Source organism: Neofelis nebulosa, chromosome 18 (genome assembly GCF_028018385.1).
Source record: "Neofelis nebulosa isolate mNeoNeb1 chromosome 18, mNeoNeb1.pri, whole genome shotgun sequence".
NCBI lineage: Eukaryota > Metazoa > Chordata > Mammalia > Carnivora > Felidae > Neofelis > Neofelis nebulosa.
In genome coordinates, this window is record NC_080799.1 from 29321475 (window position 1) to 29341253 (window position 19779).

Here is a 19779-nt window from a genome sequence, read left to right on the forward strand (position 1 = left end):
CTGTCCTTACATCTTCTCCTCTAATCACCATAACTACTCTAGGAGATGAGCACTTTCCCTTTACAGACAATAAAAATGACCTCAGAAAGATTAAGAAATGAGCCCTCTGGCACACTATAAATGGCTGATCAAGAGCCAGAACAACTGACTCAAAAGTCAGTCTACCCAGTCACGAAGTTATCCACCTCCCAAGGGGCCTGTCCTCATGGGAACTCAGAATCTTTGTTTCACAGAGTGGGTCTGGTGCAGTGATGTCTGAATTATCTTCTGGCTCTGACCTTCAAGTATTTTCAGCTCCTCTCCTGCCATGCCTAGACCATCGAAGACCTTGCTGAGCCCGTAAGGATGGAGTGTGCTTCTAAAGGGTGCCTTCTCCAGGGTAGGGAACCCAAATGGCCACAGGTACATGTCCTAATGGGGACAATAAACACCCCTTTTTTAGGTCTCCTGGGTCACTCAGTAGGTTGGGCATTTGACTCTTGATTTTGGCTCAGGTCATGAACCCAGGGTCGTGGGAACCAGCCCCATGTCGGGCTCTTTCTGAGCATGGAGCCTGCTTAGGATTTTCTCTCCCCAACCATCCACTCTCTGTCCTGCCTCCTCTCTCAAATAAAACAAAAACAAAAACAAAAACAAAAACAAAAACAAAAACGAAAACAAAAACACCTCTTTTCTTCCCAAGACAGCCTGGCTTGGGATACTGGCCTCTGCTTGGCTCCTTGAGTCCACCTTGTCCTTCTCATTGAGCAAGAAAAAGCCTAGTACCTTGGCACTGCTTTTCCAGTTAATTTCTAACTCAGGAATCTCTTTATGTCAAAAGGTACAAAACAGAGGCCTTGTATTTGCAGGCACAAGTTTGACCCCCAATGTCAATCATTTGGGGTGTCTACATATTAGGAAAAAGAACAACAACCTGGCAGCCTAGGAAAGGAAAAAACTGTGCCCAAAGGGGAAAATATTCCACCCTCAAGAAAACAATCTCAAGAAACAGAACCAGAGGATAATTGGAGGAAAGACTGCCAGCCAGGGGTAGATGTATATATAGGAGGCACATACTTGTAAACAGATTAATTCTACCTTTCTGGCTTCAGGTAAGGCTATCTACAGCTCTCTCTTCTTCTAGCCACTTCTTCCCACCTACCTGTCTTCTAATTCCCATTCTGCTTGGGAAAAGGGAGAAGAAAATCAAAAAATTAGACACTAAGGTCAGACCTAGAGTGAGTCCTTCCTCTGTTGATAATTGGCTTCATTATCTCTGGTTGGCCAGTCTCCCTCTCTTTGAGGCTGTGCTCTGTGCTTTTCTAATAACAATGACTACTATTTCTTCATTCATTCAATGCATGTTAGTTAAGTGTCTGCTATGTACCAGGCACTGGGAATATAGCAGTGAACAATAGCATTGTCTCTGTGCTAGGTCCTGCTTTGAATATATCATCTTAGTTAATACCCATGACAATATGCAGTCAGTTATTACCCACCACAGTGTTTTCAAAGTATAGATCACAACCCATTAGTGGATCATGAAATAATTTGTGGATTATATCCAAAATCTTCTTTTAACTAAATACTATAGACAATGTCAACAAGCAACATACACAGTAACGATAAGAATTTTTTTTATAAAACTTCTAGTGTGTGTGTGTGTGTGTGTGTGTGTGCGCAGGCACATACACAAGCAACTGCACCAATTTAACTTTTTATAACATTTTTTAAAATATATTTTTGTGAGACAGAGCGTGAGCAGGGGAGGGGCAGAGAGAGAAGGAGACACAGAATCTGAAGCAGGATCCAGGCTCTAAGCTGTCAGCACAGAGCGTGACATGGGGATCGAACTCACAAACTGTGAGATCATGACCTGAGCTGAAGTCAGATGCTTAACTGACTGAGCCACCCAGGTGCCCCAACAACTGTACCAATTTATGGCAAAAAATATTTTCTTTATAGCAGATCCTAGTCATAAAGGCTTGGAAAATACCACTCTAGAACACAAGTTCTTTGATCACAGGGACTTCAGACTAAGCCTGGCACATCACAGGCACTCAGTTTGTGGAAGCAATGATCCATATTTCATAGATGAGAAAACAAATTCTTCCCGAAATGAAATACCTTGCCGAAAGTCACACTATTAGTGGTTGGTAAAACAGGGATTTGGATCCCTGTTACAGGCTCCAAGTCCCGCACATTTAACCACCATGCTACCCTACTTTGCTGCTGGAAAAATTAGGGTAGTATTAGTAGTATCCACCTAGGATTATTTCACCAATTGAGTGAAATAATAAGTGACTGCTCTGGAAACATTAAAATCCATTGTGAGGGTTAATCGCCTCTCGAGTTTCTTATCTCAAGCTATTTCTTTGTGATATGTGAGTTGCATGGGGTCAGGGATCTTGCCTATCCCGTTCATTGTTTTCTTTGGTGTGTAGCTCCCTGTTTGGCACAAGGTAGCTACTCAATAAATGTTTGTTGAATAAATAAATGGATCTGGGCAAGCTGAAAGTTTCCCAGCAGGGATCAGCAGTTGGTTGTTAAAACCCAAAGCTGCCTCCTATGATGGTGAGTCCAGAACATTTTACCCTATCTTGCTGCTTCCTGTTCCAAATGAGACTCAGTTCTTCCAGATGCACTGAGACTTGGGGAGCAGAGGATGGCATGCGGGTGGGAGTAAGGGTGGGGTCACAAATGAGAAAACTACCAAAGCAAGGGCCACAGCACTGCACACTTTTTGTAGTTCATATAAATGGCATCTTCTGGAGCTGTGTAGTGCACAACCAAAGCACTCCTCCCAACTGTGGGGAGGGGAGTTAGATCATGCATTTATCCCATCCATCTCTGTTCACAGGACTCCAGGCATCAGAGACTGGGAGGAAAACCCAGGGGGTCAACCTGTCCTTGTTTTTGGGCAGGTCTTCCCCAGATCAGAAGTAGCTGTGAAGAGCAGAAGGAATGGGGCGGCTTTCTTCTCTGACCCTGATGCGGATGGTAGTGGTGGTAACCTCTTGGGTCATAACAGCTGTCACCATTGAAACCTCAGAAGCAAGTAAGTGTGTGTGTGTGTGTGTGTGTGTGTGTAGGGAACAATGCCACTGTTAGCAGAGGAGGTCATGCTCTCTCTCCTGTCATGATTGGAATTTGATTTATTCTAAATACATTTTGATACTTTAATGTATATAGCACTCAGATGGGAATTTTGCTAAAATGCAGGCTCTGATTCAGTGGGTTCTGGGTAGGGCCTGAAATTCAGCGTTTCTGACAAGCTCTCAGGTGATGCTAATGCTGTGGTTCTTAGATCACACATTGAGACGCAAGAGTCTGGAATATCACTAAGGTCCCCTGCCACTTTACTGGAAAGTCAGGAACATACTTAACCACACAGGGGGTTTGAAACACCTAAGTGGCTCCCAAATACCTCCCCTTGCATTCTTAAGAGGTCATTCCATTGGGTCTTACATCACCCTCATCTAGCTTTCAGCTTCTCCATGGAAAAGGGAGCTGGGCACCACCCATGAGCTGGAGTACTCGAGGGCACAGTAAATGCCATTTCAGTGTCCTGGTTAAGAGCATATAGTCTGTGGTCCTGCCACCTGGGTTTTTGTCCTGGCTTTTACCAACAGAGCACGTGGCTTAAACCCTCTGAACCTCAGTTTGCTCATCTTTAAAATAAGGGTAAACACAGAAGCAATCCCCTAGGGGCCATTGGGGAGGATTCAATGAGATAATGAGTGAAAAGCACACATCCCAATTTAAGTGCTTAATAAACAACAACTCATTATCTTTATGGCTTTTATTGTCATGGAGGATGTCACACAAAGTGTGACTGCCCCTGTCAGGGAGAGTTGGGGAAGTCTTCAGGGAGGAGGCAGGGAAGATCTGAGCAAAAGGCATTAAATGTTCAAAAGTGGGGAAGGGGTGACAGGGTCACCTAAATCCTACCAAAGTGTCAAGAACTCTGTATTATTCCTCTGGATGTAGAAACATGGATATTTTAAAAGAAGACACAGTTTGAAAGCAATGCTTAACACAGAAGAATGAACAGTGGAATCATAAGGGGAGTTTTGTTTATTTGTTTAGGAGGGAGTCCTCCAGGGACCAAGTCTAAAGAACATGGTACCCAAAGGGATATAGGAGGACTCTCTTGGTCACCACTGGTCCAGCTGTCCCTACTCTGAGGCTGGGCTCTTCTGTCCGCAGTAAGCTGCTCTGAATGTCACAGCAATGCCACCTGCCTGGAGGAAGGGGTTGCCACAACCTGCTCCTGCCAGGTGGGTTTCACCGGCGACGGCCTTATGTGCGTGGACCTGGACGAATGTGCCATTTCTGGGGCACACAACTGCTCCGAGGACAGCATCTGTGTGAACATGCTGGGCTCCTACTTGTGCACCTGCCCTGACGGCTTCCGCCTGATGCCTGGGCTGGGTTGCACCGACGTGGACGAGTGTGCTGAGCCGGGACTCAGCCGCTGCCACGCCCTGGCCACCTGCATCAACCACAAAGGCAACTACTCATGCGTGTGCCCCGCTGGCTACTGGGGTGATGGGTGGCACTGTGAGTGTTCCCCAGGCTCCTGCGGGCCAGGACTGGACTGCGTGCCTGAGGGCGACACGCTTGTGTGCGTGGACCCATGCCAGGTGCACCACATCCTGGATGAGTACTGGCGCAGCTCTGAGTATGGGGCAGGCTACACCTGTGACTCAGGCCTGAGCGGCTGGTACCGCTTTGTGGGGCAGGGCGGTGTGCGCCTGGCCGAGACCTGCGTGCCGGTCCTGAGCTGCAATACAGCTGCGCCCATGTGGCTCAACGGCACACACCCGTCCAGTGATGAGGGCATCGTGAGCCGCACAGCCTGCGCCCACTGGAGGGGCCACTGCTGCCTGTGGGATGCACCTGTCCAAGTGAAGGCCTGTGCTGGCTACTACGTCTACAACCTGACCGCGCCCCCCGAGTGCTATCTGGCCTACTGCACAGGTGAGTGGGCGTCTTCCCCCCACCCCCACCTCCACTCCAGGCCTGGGTGGGCACCACAGGAGCCTGGGGAGCATCCCTGCTGACTGTCTGTGTCTGTGACTCTGCAGACCCCAGCTCTGTGTTGGGGACGTGTGAGGAGTGCAGTATAGACGAGGACTGCAAAACGGATGATGGCACATGGAGCTGCCAGTGCAAACAGGACTTCAACATCACTGGTGAGGCCAGTGGGAGGAGGCAAGGGGTTGAGAAATGTCAGCAACTGGGGGAGGGACATAGTCCTATGTGATACATATCATCCAATTTGAGTGAAAAGAAGGTCCAGTAATATCTATTAAAACCAGCAGAAGCTCTCTAGGCTCCTGGTCTCATTTTAGTTGGCCCCAAAGCTCCCAGAGCTTGAGGGACCTCCTTACCCCCACCTTCTTTCTGAGGCTCCCACACCACAGCAGGACAGGGGAAGCTGCTACCTGTTGGCCAAAGACTACGTAAGCCAAAGTTCTGCAGCCCAAGAACACAGGACTGGTGACCAGCCTGTGGTTTCTTCCACTGACCCCTGGAAGACCCATAGCAGGGCTCTGGCCATCTCTGAGCCTCAGATTCCCCATACGTACAATGATTGAAGCAGGAAAGTATCTCCCAAACTTCAGTCATGATTTTAGTCACATCCAAGTTCCAATTTTACAATTTTTCTTTATGCAAGTACTAGCTTATACTGGGATTTTTATTAGTAACTTGTTTTTCTTTAAATTGATTGAATCCTTCTTCTTTGAAATAAACTTGGGACATTGATGGTCACTACTGCATCTATCTGTGGCAAGTAACACCTTCGATAGAAGGTAACAGTAAAAATGAATACAAGAAAAGAAAATTATTAAATTCTAGCAGCTGTGTAATACTTCAATTTTAAAGTAAAAAAAAAATCCAGCTAGATGTTATTTTGTTCCCCAAACACTTAGCCTGATATCTGCACTCTGTTGTTTTGAAAGGGAAATTAGTAAGTGCAGAGCATTAAAAACAGTAACTAGTGAGGACTATCTCTTTGATACAGAAAGGATGGAAAGATACTATAATTAATGTGTTGTTTTGTTTTGTCTTACTGAGATTCAATGTATTTAATGCTGGGGGGTGAATGGATCAAAACACATAGAGGGTTAACAAGGGGCTGATGGATGGCCACTTGAATCCACCCAGAGATACTGAGTCCAATCTTGTGTCTCAGTCCCTCTGATAGGGAAGACCACAGCAAGAACAGACAGAGGCTAATCTGAGTGCCCTCCAGGTGGTGGATAGCCCAACCAACTGGGCCCAGGGCCTGGAGATGTGGTGGACCCCGAATTGTGGTCACTGGCTTCCAATCCCACCTTCCCTGCCTATTTCAGATCTCTCCCACCTGGAGCGCAGGCTGGAGTGTGGGGCCAATGACATCAAGGTGTCCCTGAGCAAGTGCCAGCTGAAGAGCCTGGGCTTTGAGAAAGTTTTCATGTACCTGCATGACAGCCAGTGCTCAGGCTTCATTGAGAGGGGAGACCGGGACTGGATATCTGTGGTGACCCCAGCCAGGGATGGCCCCTGTGGGACAGTGATGACGGTATGTGCTGGTCAGTGTGAGACAGGGTGAGAGCACTGCCTGGTTCAAGCCCTAGCTTTATCATTTCCCAGTTGTATGAGCCTGGCTGTGCCTCAGTTTCCTCAACCATAAAATGGGATAATAGTACCTACTTCATAGGATTTTTAAGAGGATTAAATGAGTTATTGTATGTGAAGTGATTAGGACAGTGACTGGCACAGTGTAAGTGCTTAATAAATGTTAGCTTCAAATAAAGAGAATGATCCTGATGACAGTTCCCCATTTTACAGATGGGAACAGAAGGGCCTCTACAGGAAAGAAATTCTTCTCAGCCAGTAGGTATTGGCACTGGGCTCAGAAGCAGGTCTGTCTATCTTGGGTGATCCTGGGAGGCAAGGTCTGCACCACTGGTGTCTAGAGAACCAGGACTTCACCTACAGAAACCTCCTCAAAAGGGACCCAGAGGTCAATGTTTGAGTGAACACTGCTTCCCCAACTCCCTCATCCCCTGGAAAGAAAAGGAAAGAAGACAAAAGAAAGGAAGAAGGAAGTTGTCATTTGCTGCATGTAGCGTTTAAAATTCCAGCATTAACAATGAGTCAGGACATGGTTTTTAGTCTTTTTAGTGTATGAGAGAGGAAACATGGCCTAAGTGGAAGAGCCCAGGCTTATTAGATCCCACGTCTTGTGGGCAAGTTACTCAGTTAGTCGGTTTCTATGAAGCCCCATCTCCTCATCATGAGGCAGGAGATAGTAGAGCTTAGGGTCATTGAAGGGGCCAATACAGTGATGCCGGAGGAACATTTCGCTGAGGACCTAGCACGTGATGCATGCTCATAGATGGCTGCTGTTGTTATAACTTTTGATTATGACAGCTGGGAGGACAGCTCACAGGTAGCTAGAGAAACCCATTTGGTTTTGAATCCTACTCAGATTCTCATGCCCCTTTCTCCCACTCCCACCCCCCAACACAGAGGAATGAAACCCATGCCACGTACAGCAACACCCTCTACCTGGCAGATGAGATCGTCATCCGTGACCTCAACATCAAAATCAACTTTGCGTGCTCCTACCCTCTGGACATGAAAGTCAGCTTGAAGACCTCCCTGCAGCCAATGGTCAGGTGTGGCCAGAGAGGGTCCCCGGTGTCCCTGGCTGGCTCCACCCCACGACCCCTTAACCACCAGGTCCTCAGTTTCCCTGTCAACTGCCAGCCATAAGGAGCTGGGTGGGGGTACTGGGAGCCAGCATTCCCAATGGAATACAGCCCAACTGGGAATACTGGAGCCCAGATTCAAATCCAGGCTCTGTCACATACTAACAAGATGGCTTTGGAAATTGATAGCCCCACCCTGGGTGATGGTCTTCAGTGAAATGGACTTAGCAGTACTTTATTAGAAGCACAATAGTGCTTTGCATATGTAAATCAAATATTAGGGCCTCTGGCTTATCAGAGGGGCAGGGTGGTTGGACCAGACGGAAGGAGAGAGGGCTCCTGGTCCAGACCTGCTATTTATATGATATATAAATCATATGCCATATTTGAATCTGTTTCCTTCCTTCTCTGTACAAAGAAGGAGTTGACTAAAGAGGGATTTAAAATTATGCCTCTTGGGGTTTCAGGGTCTTTAAGGAAGTGCCTTTGGGGATGCCTACAAGGTGAACCAGAGACGTTCCACCTATAATGGGTGCCACATGTGGTTTTATTATTTAAAAAAATAATGAAAGGATCCTGTTGCCAAACAAAACTGAAAATCTCTGAGTAGGATGACTCACAAGCCAATGATGCTGATGTTGGAAAAATTACAGTTGTAATTAGAACAAGCATTTATCAAGAGCTGACTATATGTCAGGCATTGTGCCAACAGCTCTACAGGAAATCTCAGTGAAATCTTAGAGCACCTTAAGAGGTATAGGTATTACTATTATTATTATTATTCCCATTATACAGATGTGGAAATTGAGGCTCAGAGAAGGTTGAGGAACTTGTCCGAAAGTAGAGTTTAGTAAGTAACAGAGCTGGGATTCAAACCCAGGCCATCAGGCCCAGAGTCCCCACTCTACCATGGCCTTAATTATGAAGCTCACCCATGGTTACATGCTCTTTGGGCACTAGGCACTGATGAGGGTGCCTGGCTTACTCGGGGGAAGAAGGTTGCTCATTGTCTGCCTTTGGATGGGTCATCATCTGGTCAAGCAGTTCACTGAAGCAATGTGGTGGCCATGTCTCAGCCTGACAGACTTCAGGGAGCAAAACATCTGTGTGCAGATGTGTCTCTGCTTTGAGCTGGGAATCTTGCCTTACTCCAAATTTGAGTCCAAGCCAACAACCCACTTCTCACTTATAACATGGACTTCTGCATTACTGCGTTTTTATCATACACCTTGTTTCTAGGGTATCAGTCTTACAATGTCCTTTATTGGCTCATCCTGTGAAGTCTACATCAGTGTAGCTATTTTCAATGTGGTTTATTTGTAACCACAAATAAATTTACAAATTTACAAAACCCCTGTCTTCTGCTGTAGATAGAACCAGAACTCTGACTTAAGCCTGTAGGACTCATAGTCTCCCTTTTAACGGTTCCAGGTTGAGACCAAAGAAGAAATGTAGGTGACTCCCTTGAGAATTTGTTTATTGCACTTCTTAAAGGCAAGGGCTACCATGTGAGGGGGGTAGACATGTTATAAAAAATGTGATCTATGGATCAGCAGCAACAGCAACATGTGGGAGCTTGTTAAAAATGTAGAACCTTCAGCCCGACCCAAACCTACCAAACCAGAACCTGCATTTTAACAAGATCCTCAGGTGACCCATGTCTGCTCATTGCAGTTTGCAACCATTGCAGTGATGGTGGGTTCCAGTCCTACTGCTGGATAAAAATGCAGAGAGCTACCAGGGACTGCCCAGGACTACAGACCATAAAGGGTGGGCCATGTGTTGCTGTTCTCAGATCTGGTTTTCTCACCAGCCCCTCTCTCCCTGTAGCACCCTAAACATCAGCGTGGGTGGGACAGGCATGTTCACCGTGCGGATGGCACTCTTCCAGAGCCCTGCCTACACACAGCCCTACCAAGGCTCCTCCGTGACCCTGGCCACAGAGGCCTTTCTTTACGTGGGCACCATGCTGGATGGGGGTGACTTGTCCCGGTTTGCACTGCTGATGACCAACTGCTATGCCACACCCAGCGGCAATGCCACAGACCCCTTGAGGTACTTCATCATCCAGGACAGGTGAGGCTCCTGGATGGAATTCCAGGGCAGAACGGGGCAATCTCTGGATTGGGATTTGGGGAAAAGTACATCTTTATATTTGTTCATCTCTAGCTGAAAATCTAACATTACCATCCACTATGAACATAGGCAACAAATCATGAAAGTATTAGCAGGACATTTGCACATGTTAATACTTTTCAGTTACTAAAATATTACAGTTTCTACTAGAAATTATTTAATTATCAGTATGTATTTATATATAATAGATATGTAAAAGGGCACCTGGATGGCTCAGTCGGTTAAGCATCCTGACCAGCTCAGGTCATGATCTCACAGTTCCTGAGTTTGAGCCCCACGTCGGGCTCTGTGCTGACAGCTCAGAGCCGGGAGCCTGCTTTGAATTCTGTGTCTCCCTTTCTCTCTGCCCCTCCCCCACTCACATTCTGTTTCTCAAAAATAAATAAAAAATAAACGTTAAAAAATTGTTATAATAGATATGTAAATATATAATATATATATCAAATATTTTAATATTTTGAGAACTACACTTCAATTTAACTGGTTTCCTTTATAATCTTAGGTACTTTATGTGTTTAAAACATTATTTTTGAGGAGGGATGCATGGGCTTTACCAGAAGGCTGGAGGTGTCCAGGACGCAAGAAAAGGTTAAGAAACCTGACTGAAAGGTGCACCCACCCAAGGCAGGAAACAAGCAAGCAGGACTTGGCTGGGAGGAGTGCACTGGAGACAGTTAATCAAGGGCCAGTTGTAAAAGGGAGGACACAGAAGTGCTGCTTTTTACTCCAGAGGCATTGGAGAACCATGGGCCACACTGTGAGAAAGTAATTCACACTGTCATTCAAAATGGAACAGATGTTTCTGGAAGCTTACTGTGTACCAGGCTCTGTGGATAACACAGTGCATAGAACAGACAAACCTCTATGCCCTCATACAGCTGATATTCCAAGGGGTGGGGGGAGACCAATAATTAACCAAGATGAAATCCATAGCATGTCAGTGGTAATGGAGCTACAGGAAAAACCCAAAGCAGGAAAAGGGGAGAGGCATTTGCAATTTTAGTAGCACAGTCAGGAAGACAGTGACCTATTCCTGATTCAGTTCTTAGAATGTGTCTAATTACATCAAGGGAAAAGTCTCAGTTGGGTGCTCATCTGACATTTACACTTCTCTGTTATTTGCTAATCCCCTTTGCAGCAGAAAGAAAGCAGAAGTCTGTTTTAGGGCCTTTAGCTGTGACAGTAGCTAACTAAAATTTAATAGCACTGTTTTACTTTGTATTTATCTGTAAATGGTCATGTTTTGCTTATGGCAAGCGATACTGGTTTGCCATTTGTGGTCAGGATCTGAAGATTCTTCTGAAAAAACTGATGTATTCCAATAAAAATTTACATGTATTTGATGAAAATAGTAAGTAGATAATAATACAGATGTTGGGAAACACAGGAAAGCATACATGAAGGTGGTTTCTAGGTAAGGCAAAAAAAAATTGGGAAAGGGTTGGCATGATCTTGATTGGGCCATCATGGAGACTTGGGTTCACATCTTGGCTTTGCTGTTTCTTTGTCCAGAGACACAAGCCATCTCATCTGTCTGACTATTCATGTTCTCATATATGAAATGAGCATATGTGCAGTTGAATATGTACGCTGTGGAACGCTTGGAAAGTTTTGAAAAAGATGCAGGAAGAAATGCTGGATGTGCCTTTGTTTTTCTGTCTGGGCATGTGTGGGAGCTGGATTGGGGACCACCAGTCTGAGAGAGATGTCAAACATCTCAGGATGTGTAAGGAGGAGCCGGCTGGGGAGACAGAGGGGCTGGATGCCCTGCTCAGGTTGTATGTATGGGTCTTTCAGGCAGTGGGTCCCCTTAACCTCAGGGCCTTTATTTTGCCAAGTGGAGTGTGCACTTTTGCAATCAGATCTGAATTGTGGGGGACACAAAGCAAAGAGGTCCCTTCTCAGTTCTTCCTCTGTGCAATCAGCATTCAGCCCCTCTCCTAAATCAATTCTGAGCAAATCATGTAAAATAGCAGAGAAGATGCCCAGTTTGTCTGCCCATGTGTCCTGATCCAGCCCAGCACATACATGAGTCATTGCAGGTGCAGTTTTGAGTTTAGGTGCCATTGTGTGCATTTACAGATGGGCATACACACATACACACACACTCCCATTTGGTCATTGCCCCTCAGGACTTGGAAGTTGGCCACTGTTATAGTTAGAGCCACCTACATAAAAGATAGCAAAGGAATGGTAGCTAAGGATCCTGAATGTCATTTCCTAGGAAACCAAGCTGACTTCATTACATAGTTTCAACTCTGTGCTGACCACAGTTTTACTTCACCATCATATATATGTAGCATCTACTATGTGTCATATACTATAGTGAGCACTTTGAAAAGTTAACTGGCTTAATTTTCACAGCTATCTTATGAAATGGGTTACAAATAGTACTCCCTGTATACAGACCGGGAGACTGGGACACAGAGAGGTTAAGTTGCTCAAGGACACACAGCAAATAATAGGGGGAGGAGTGAGAGTTGAACCCAGAAGTTTGGCCAAAATTGCTTCTTGGCCTTTTGGCTAAGATCAAGTGCAGGAAGTTTGGCCATAGAGTACTTGTTTAACCAACCATGTTTTATGACTTAAATCTCCCAGATGTCCACGCACTAAGGACTCAACCATCCAGGTGGTGGAGAATGGGGAGTCCCCTCAGGGCCGATTTTCTGTCCAGATGTTCCGTTTTGCTGGGAACTACGACCTGGTCTATCTGCACTGTGAAGTCTATCTGTGCGACACTGTTGATGAAAAATGCAAACCTGTGAGTTGCCTTTTCCTCCCTCAGGCTGCTTGCCATGACCTCCCCCTCGCCCATCTCCAATAACCAAAGACATCTGGCCACAAGGTCTAAAAGAAAATAAACATTTTGGCTGTGTTTCTCTTTTAGTCCAGGAATAGAATGAGCAGTAAGACGGGGTGGGCGTGGCCAGGTAAGAGACCTAAGCTGTTGGGAAATCAGGCGAGATCAGTGCATTGCAACTGGCTGGTAAATGCTCTGGCTTATCTGCAGGCTTGTGTTCTGATAACAGAAGCTGACATTTTAAAGCACCAGGTGCACCTTATCTGTGTTAATTTTTTAATTCTTTGCAGTAACTAAAGGGGAGGAATTTTATTAGTTCCTTATATGAGCCACTCAGAGAACTTTGGTAACTTGCTTAAGATCATATACCTAACAAATGGTAGAGGTGGGGCATGAGCCCAGGTATGCAGATTTCCTGACAACCCCTGCTTTGACCATCCTCAAGCCCCAGACTGAGGCAGGAGGATGCCCTTGTGAGGAGTGGAACCCATTCCCCACGGCAGGACCACATTCAGTCTCCCTCATGGAAGGGTTTCCTTGTTGCCCTCTTCCTGCAGACCTGCTCTGGGACCAGATTCCGCAGCGGGGGCATCATAGACCAAACCCATGTCCTGAACCTGGGTCCCATCACACGGAAAAGTAAGAAAGATACTCCCTCCTCCCATGCTCCTGGTGGGGAATATTCTCTGGAGATGAGGAGGAATGACAGAACTCAACATGTGGATCTTACTATGTTCAGAACTGGAGCAAGTCAATTCTGTGGGGCAAGGTGGACTATAAGCTGCCTTCCTTTTACCAGTTCCGAGTCATGTGTTCTTTCTGTTGCACAAATTTGTTCTTGTGCCTCCTGTGTACTAGGCCCTATACTAGTGGTTGGGGATCCTGTGGTGAGCAAAAGCAGACACAGATCTGGTTCACATGGAACTTAGAGACCACTGGAGCAGACATTATTCAACTGAGGAGGGATTAACTAAGAGGGGTCAGGGAAAAGGGGTGAGGGGAAGGGAATCTCAGGGTACAGAGGGTACAGCATGGGCAAAGGGCCTGTAGTGGGACGTAGCTCAGCCTGCTAGAGGAACTGAGAAAAGGCCAGGCAGGCTGGAAAGAAGAGGATGTTGGTATAGGATAAGCTGATGTAGTGGGGTCCAGACCATGTGGGGACTTACAGTTGTTGCTAAGTTTTGGTGCCTTTCTCCTGAAAGTAGTGGGGAACCCCTGAAAGTTCAAAAGCAGGGAAATGACATGATCAGGCCCGGGTTTTAAAAAGACTACTCTGGCTGCAAGGAGAAGAGCAAATTGAAGGGCTTTCTCTCAGGATTTTTGCCAACTGCATGCCTTCTCCTCACACTGATCCTTCTCTTTCCATCTACAGATGTCCAGGCTGTAGTCTCAAGGGCTGCTTCCAGCAGCCTGGGTAAGTTCAGGTCCCCTTTTCAGGGGACATCCACGAGAACCTTCCTCTGGGGCTTTTATCTATAAGCCCAGGATGTGCTGGAGCACCTGGCCTGGTTGGCCTGAGCTCTGAAGAGGTGACTGCACCTGTGGAAATGCCTGGTCCTGGGGATGTACATATGCACATATATGTATGCTGTCCCCCACTAGTGCACATGTGCACACAGACACAGGCATGCATAGACAGGCACCCCAGAATGTACATCACCCAGACATGTTTGCACACACACAGACACACACACACCAGGTCACATGCATATATTCATATTTGTACACACAGATGCACAGACAGCTAGAGTTGCACGCATGCATATTTGCAGGTACAGACACACACACAGTTAAACAAACTTATACCTAGTAGACATGCACACACTAGATCTGCATCCTGGGCACTTCCTGAAGCTTTGTGATTTATCTCTAACACTATTTTCAGGATTCACTCAGCAGGTAACAAATATATGTTCAGTGCTACTACATGCCAAAGACAATGCTTAGTCCCAGGATGAACACAATAGACAAACAAGAAACCCTGTTTCTCTGCTTCTCTGATGACAAAGGCCAGGGACAGGTGGCATTTTATGGCCTTTGACTGACTTGTCTGAAAATATGGATGAAAAGTGAATTAATGTAACTGTTGCCCTTCTTGGCTCCTGGTATCTAGATCTGAAGGAGTTGTTACACCAACCTAGTGTTTTACCTGAGCTAGTCCAACCCTGTACCAGTGACCTTGGAGCTGGAGATCTAAGGTGTTCCTAAGAGGCTTCTCCTCTGTGAATATCTCAAGGTTACAAAGGATGCTTGAGTAGGTTGGGCCCTGCACATCAGTGTCCTTTTGAGGGGCTACCAATGCCATTCCTAATGCCAGAGGAAAGACTGTCTTCTTCAATCTGGTCCACCTGAGAGGGCACCTTTCTCTATTTTTCTACTCTGGCACCTTTCTCTAATTGGATTTCAGAGCAGATCAAGAGAAAGAAGCTTCCTTTTTCTAACTGATCAGCCCAGAGAGGGTATCCTTTCCTAACTGGTCAGTCTAGAGGAGGCACCTAATGTTAGTTTTGCACAAAAACACATCCGTGTTAGCAGCAGCCCTATAATTGCTTTCTTTGCAGGGTTCCTGAAGGTCTGGCTGCCTCTGCTTCTGTTGGCCTCCTTGACCCTGATGTCTCAGTGATAGGCAGCTGGAAACCCTGTGCTCTGCGGCTCTCACTTCCTGATGGCTGTAGGTGATGCAGTTTAGTGCTCCAGCCACAGAAAAGGGAGCTCACACTTCAATCAACCTGCTCCTCTTGCCCTGCCTTTGATCCTTGCTATTGCAAAATGGCCTGTATCTTTAAATTCTGCCATCTCTCAAAATGGGACTTGTGATGTGTCTGCACATAAGGTCCCATGTCTCTTAAAAAGTGTGGCAAAATAATAGTAATTTTAAAAGCTCAGTCTTTGAAGTCATTCATTCATTATTTTTCATTGAGCATCTACTATATGTAGGAACTGGTCATAGTGCCAAGGATCCTGTGGTAAAAAAAACCAGGACTCATGGAGTTCACATCCTGGTTGGAGAGACTGGGTTTAACTGGTTCTGCTGTGTAATCTTAGACAAAATACATGATGTGACTGAGCTTCATCCATCCATCTCTCCATCCATCCATTTATTCAAGAAATATTTGCTGAGCATCTCCTCTGTGCCAGGCACTTCTGGGGATACAGAACTGAGCAAGTAAAACACAATCCCTGCACTCCTGGAGTTTACAGTCTGGCAAGAAACGGAGTGAACCTAAACGGTGATTACAAGTGTGGCAGACATGGTAGAAATGGAAGGTATAACTGGGGGCTGCTGCTGCTGTATAATGGGACCAATAATGATGCCCTCACAGGGTCTATTCAGCTTTGCAAAAACATTTATGTGAGCACCCAGTACGTGCCAGGTGCCATGATGGGAGCTGGGGAAAGACCAGTGAATAGGATAGATGCAGTCCCTGTGTTCAGGAGTCTCACAATCTTTAGAGGTGATGCACTGACACAGCCTACAGACTTCCTTCCTTCACTGCACTTGTCCCTCTCCATCTAGAAGATGTAGGCCTGTTTACACAGCCACAGCAGCAGCAGCAGTGGAGAGAAGACCCACTACCCCCACTGGCCAGGGAGGCTTCACAAGGCAGGGTTTGGTGGGGTGGGGGGCTCCAGGAGTCTCACTGAAGGCACAACCAGAAATAAAGAGGCTCTTGGGCCCAGGAGACCCAGATATTCCAAGGACTCTGGACTTGAGTGTCAAGTGGGCCAGTAGAAGCCAATGTGATGGGAAATGTCTGCCCTGACACCAGCTGCTTCCTGGAAGTCCAGCTGTGGCTTTTCAGGACAGACCAAGGCCCTGTTGCTTTATTAGAAACTTCTGACCTCAGGGAAAACCACACGTGTGTATCAGCAAACAGGGCTATGGGGACAGTGTATCTTGAGCTAAAAGATCTCACATGCAGGCACACAGACATGCACTGAATCCCCAGGCCTGCTGCCTTTGCAGAAGGGCTTTATGTAGGAGGACTTCAGTGCTGAGCCTGGCCCTGTCTGTGGTCAATCCATGCTTAGCGGAGCCTGGTTGGATCGTGTGCAGATTTACTTTGACTCAGGTACAACCAAACATGAAGAAAAATAAAAATGCCAAAGGCAAGAGCCAGGGAAAAGAAAACACATCAGAATTAATCCTTTCATCCCTCCGCTCCTTTTTTCTTTTCCTTTCTTTTCTTTTTCTTTACTTTGCTGTTGTTTATTTATTTATTTTTTTTTTAACAATGAAGGAGCAGACTTCTGTTTATTTATTTTGAGAGAGAAAGAACAAGAGAGCATAGCATGAGCAGGGGAGGGGCAGAAAGAGAATCCCAAGCAGGTTCCACATAGTGTGGAGCCCGATGCAGGGCTCAATCCCAGGACCACAAGACCATTACCTGAGCCAATATCAAGAGTCAGATGACTAATCAACTAAGTCACCCGGGTGCCCCTACTTTATGTTTTTTTTTTAATCAGTTAGGTATTCAACTGCAACATTCAGTAGATACTTTAAGCATAAATTAAATGCTAGGCACTTTTATAGGCACCACAGTAATAGCAAGTAATCAAAACAGAGTCCTTGCTGGTAAAGAGCTTAAGTTTAAAAGGGGGATACAATTAAACAATAACTACGTGAAATGCCAGTGACATGCACTTTGCTGTAAAAAACAAGGAAAAGAGAATAGAGCTATGGGAGTGTTATTTTATATAGGATGGTCAGGGAAAGTCTCTCTGATAAGCAGAAGCTGAGACAAGAGAATGAACTAGGGGGATATCTGAGGAAGAACATTACAGGCAAGTGCAAAGGCTCGATTTTGTGTCTTCTCAACAAGGTTTCACTAAGAGTTGAACAGCCATAAATTTTGAGGCATGATTTGCAGGAGAGGCTCTGAAGCATGCATGTTGTGATTTTTTTTTTCCATTTGTTTACCCAACAAGTACTTACAAGGTGCTGGTTACAACTGCAAAGACAGAATCCCTGTCCACAAAGATCTTAAAGCCTTCAAGGGAGACAAATAAGTTAGCGGATAATTGAATGGAACTGGAATCATCCCAGACAGGCACAGGGGCAGAGAAGAGAAACACTGGCAAGCCTGTGGTGTTCAGGAGTCTTCCTGGTGAAGGTGGACTTAAATATGTAGTAGGAACAGTATGGGAACAGTATGATCTAGGCAGAGGGAATAGTATATGCAAAGAGCTGGAGGTAGATAAGAGCTCAGAGAGCCACAGATTGGCTGAAGCATAGAATGTGTGGAGAGGAAGCTGTAGACGAGGTAGGAGCTGTGGCCAGCTGTCAGATCCCAGGAAGCAGGAAGTTATAGGAGTGGGGGAAAATGCCAAGATGTGATACTATGGCATTTGGCCGCAGGGGAGGTAACAGAATCAAAGGAGGCAAGAAAGAAAGCAGGGAGACCCACTAGGCAGCTATTAAAATCACCCTTATCAGATGATGTTGGCCTGAAGTAGGGTTGGTGAAATGGGGCTGAAGAAGGAAAGACCGATTCAAGAAATATTTGAAAAGTGAATGACAAGTTGTGGTAATTACCAGAAATATGAGCCTGAGGGAGAAAGGAAGGAGCCAGGCAGGTCTCCAGCTTGGGTGACCAGATGCATAGTAGTGTCACTGATTAAGACAGACAATGGGGGCACCTGGGTGGCCCAGGTGGTTAAGTGTCAGATTCTTGGTTTCAGCTCAGGTCACGATCTCACAGTTCATGGGTTCAAGCCCTGCATCCGGCTCTGTGCTGACAGCATAGAGCCTGCTTGGGATACTCTCTCTCCCTCTTTCTCTGCCCACCCCCTGCTTGTTCGTTCTCTCTCTCTCTCTCTCTCTCTCTCTCTCTCTCTCAAAATAAATAAATTAAACACACAAACTTAAAAAAAATAAGACAGGCAATGCAATGAAATGGAGAGATCTGAGTGATGGATGAGTTCAGATTTGAGCCTGCTGAGGTGAAAGTGCCTCAAGCACCTCAGCCCAAAGAGAGAGGTCTGGCAGGAGCTGGGTAGAGAGACAGTTATGATTGGAATGGAGGGGTCAGAAGAGGGATGGAGTAAATGACTGTTTTGTGGGCCCAGATGAATTTTGGAACTCTGCATTTGTGGTGGTTGTAAGTTCCATATTTAGGGGATTTTTCTCCAAATGCAAGAGGAGTAGAGAAGGTGGCTTACAGCACCTTTCTTTGCCCAGGTTGGGGTTTTACTGGAAGATGCTACCAATGCCAGGACGTCTGTACTCCCTGCCCCCAATAGCCTTGGCTCCTTAAAGAGTCCCAAAGAAACACAGAAGAGGCAGTGACCATTTGTTCTGCAAAAGCTTTGACTCCCTTATTTAAAAAAAAATTTTTTAATGTTTTTATTTATTTATTTTTTAATTTTTTTTTTAACGTTTATTTATTTTTGAGACAGAGAGAGACAGAGCATGAACGGGGGAGGGGCAGAGAGAGAGAGAGACACAGAATCGGAAGCAGGCTCCAAGCTCCGAGCCATCAGCCCAGAGCCCGACGCAGGGCTCGAACTCACGGACTCACAGACTGTGAGATCGTGACCTGAGCTGAAGTCGGACGCTTAACCAACTGAGCCACCCAGGCGCCCCTGTTTTTATTTATTTTTGAGACAGAGAGAGACAAAGCATGAGCAGGGGAGGGGCAGAGAGAGAGGGAGACACAGAATCTGAAGCAAGCTCCAGACATCAGGGCTGAAGCAGGACTCAAACTCACAGACTGTGAGATCATGACATGAGCTGAAGTCAGACGCTTAACTGACTGAGTCACCCAGGCACCCCTTGACTCCCTTATTAATGCCACAATACCATGCCACAAAAGCCGGGTCCAAGCCTAATGCTTCAAAGTCCAAGATCTATGGCTTCCTCTCCCTTCCATACCTTCCAATCTCTAGCGTAGCCCACATATCAGAAGGGATTGGAGAAGAGGTGATTCTGACACTTATTTTGCCTTGGGGCCTTGTCTGTCCTTTGATATTCCATAATTCACCATCCCCAAATTGGCCCTTCCCAGGCTCTTCAACACTGAGTATCTAAAAGTGTATAAAGTCTATGGGCCAAAAATTGGAAACACCCATTCCCCACTTCCTTATTTATTCCCTTGCTCTAACTGGCCCTGAGTGGAATGGCATCCAGACAGAAGCAGAAGTGTTTTAAGGTGATTA

At 46.1% G+C, this 19779-nt stretch overlaps 2 protein-coding genes across 4 annotated transcripts in view; one reads left to right on the plus strand and one right to left on the minus strand.

Annotated features, from left to right (window-relative positions):
* Nucleotides 1-19779, minus strand: part of ACSM5 (acyl-CoA synthetase medium chain family member 5) — a 115367-nt gene that overhangs the window by 75400 nt on the left and 20188 nt on the right. The gene's annotated exons all lie outside the window — the stretch shown is intronic.
* On the plus strand, nucleotides 946-15506 carry UMOD (uromodulin). 2 transcript variants are annotated; one of them, XM_058709880.1, is made up of 11 exons: nucleotides 950-1091; nucleotides 2840-3037; nucleotides 4189-4962; nucleotides 5070-5177; nucleotides 6342-6550; nucleotides 7504-7652; nucleotides 9516-9761; nucleotides 12420-12582; nucleotides 13179-13260; nucleotides 13994-14035; nucleotides 15183-15506. In XM_058709880.1, the coding sequence occupies exons 2-11, from the start codon at nucleotides 2944-2946 to the stop codon at nucleotides 15242-15244; spliced, it is 1929 nt and encodes a 642-aa protein (XP_058565863.1). In that variant the 5' UTR covers nucleotides 950-1091; nucleotides 2840-2943; the 3' UTR covers nucleotides 15245-15506. The 2 variants fall into 2 exon arrangements, with proteins under 2 accessions (XP_058565864.1, XP_058565863.1); XM_058709881.1 differs by lacking the exons at nucleotides 12420-12582; nucleotides 13179-13260; nucleotides 13994-14035; nucleotides 15183-15506 and adding an exon at nucleotides 10324-11455 and having other exon boundaries at nucleotides 946-1091.